The 930-nt window shown below is 41.8% G+C and overlaps 1 protein-coding gene across 1 annotated transcript; it reads left to right on the forward strand.

The window, feature by feature from the left end:
• LOC130869814 (olfactory receptor 5W2-like) lies at positions 1-930 on the forward strand. Its single transcript, XM_057762261.1, has one exon. It carries the CDS (start codon positions 1-3, stop codon positions 928-930), a length of 930 nt encoding a protein of 309 aa, XP_057618244.1.

Raw genomic sequence — 930 nt, forward strand, 5'->3', positions numbered from 1 at the left:
ATGGACATAGGAAACTGCTCACTGAATGAATTCATTTTCGTGGGAGTTACTAATAATGCTGAGATGAAAGGGACACTGTTTGCCATATTTCTACTCATCTATCTCATCAACCTTTTGGGGAATCTTGGTATGATCATTTTGATCAGAATGGATCCACAGCTCCACACACCGATGTACTTTTTCCTGAGCCACCTTTCTTTCTGTGATCTCTGCTATTCCACTGCAATTGGCCCCAAGATGCTAGTAGATATCTTTGGCAAAAATAAGTCAATTCCCTTCTGGGGCTGTGCTACTCAGTTCTTCATTTCCTGTACCTTTGCAGACTCTGAGTGTGTGCTGCTGGCAGTGATGGCCTTTGATAGGTATCAGGCCATTAGCAACCCTTTGCTCTACACAGTAAACATGTCTAGCAGATTGTGTTCCATGCTCATGGCTGCGGTTTACCTGGTGGGAACATCAGATGCTTTGATACATACGACTTTGGCATTCCACCTATGTTTCTGTGGGTCCAATGAGATCAACCATTTCTTCTGTGATTTGCCTCCTCTTTACCTTCTTTCCTGCTCAGACACTCAAATGAATGAACTGGCATTATTCACCATTTATGGTTTCCTTGAACTGAGCACTATCTCAGGGGTCCTTGTTTCTTACTGTTATATCATCTCATCGGTCTTAAAAATCCACTCTACTGAAGGGAGATTCAAAGCCTTCTCCACCTGCACTTCACACTTGACTGCAGTTGCTATTTTCCAGGGAACCCTACTCTTCACCTATTTTCGTCCAAGCTCTTCTTACTCCCTGGATCAAGACAAAATGACTTCTTTATTTTACACCCTTGTAATTCCCATGCTGAATCCGCTGATTTACAGTCTGAGGAACAAGGATGTGAAAGAGTCTTTGAAGAAAATTAAAATAAATAGATGGTTTTAA

Source organism: Chionomys nivalis, chromosome 2 (genome assembly GCF_950005125.1).
Source record: "Chionomys nivalis chromosome 2, mChiNiv1.1, whole genome shotgun sequence".
NCBI lineage: Eukaryota > Metazoa > Chordata > Mammalia > Rodentia > Cricetidae > Chionomys > Chionomys nivalis.

Excerpts from the sequence above, each read along its gene's own strand:
- LOC130869814 (XM_057762261.1), top strand. The coding sequence starts at position 1 with ATGGACATAGGAAACTGCTCACTGAATGAATTCATTTTCGTGGGAGTT.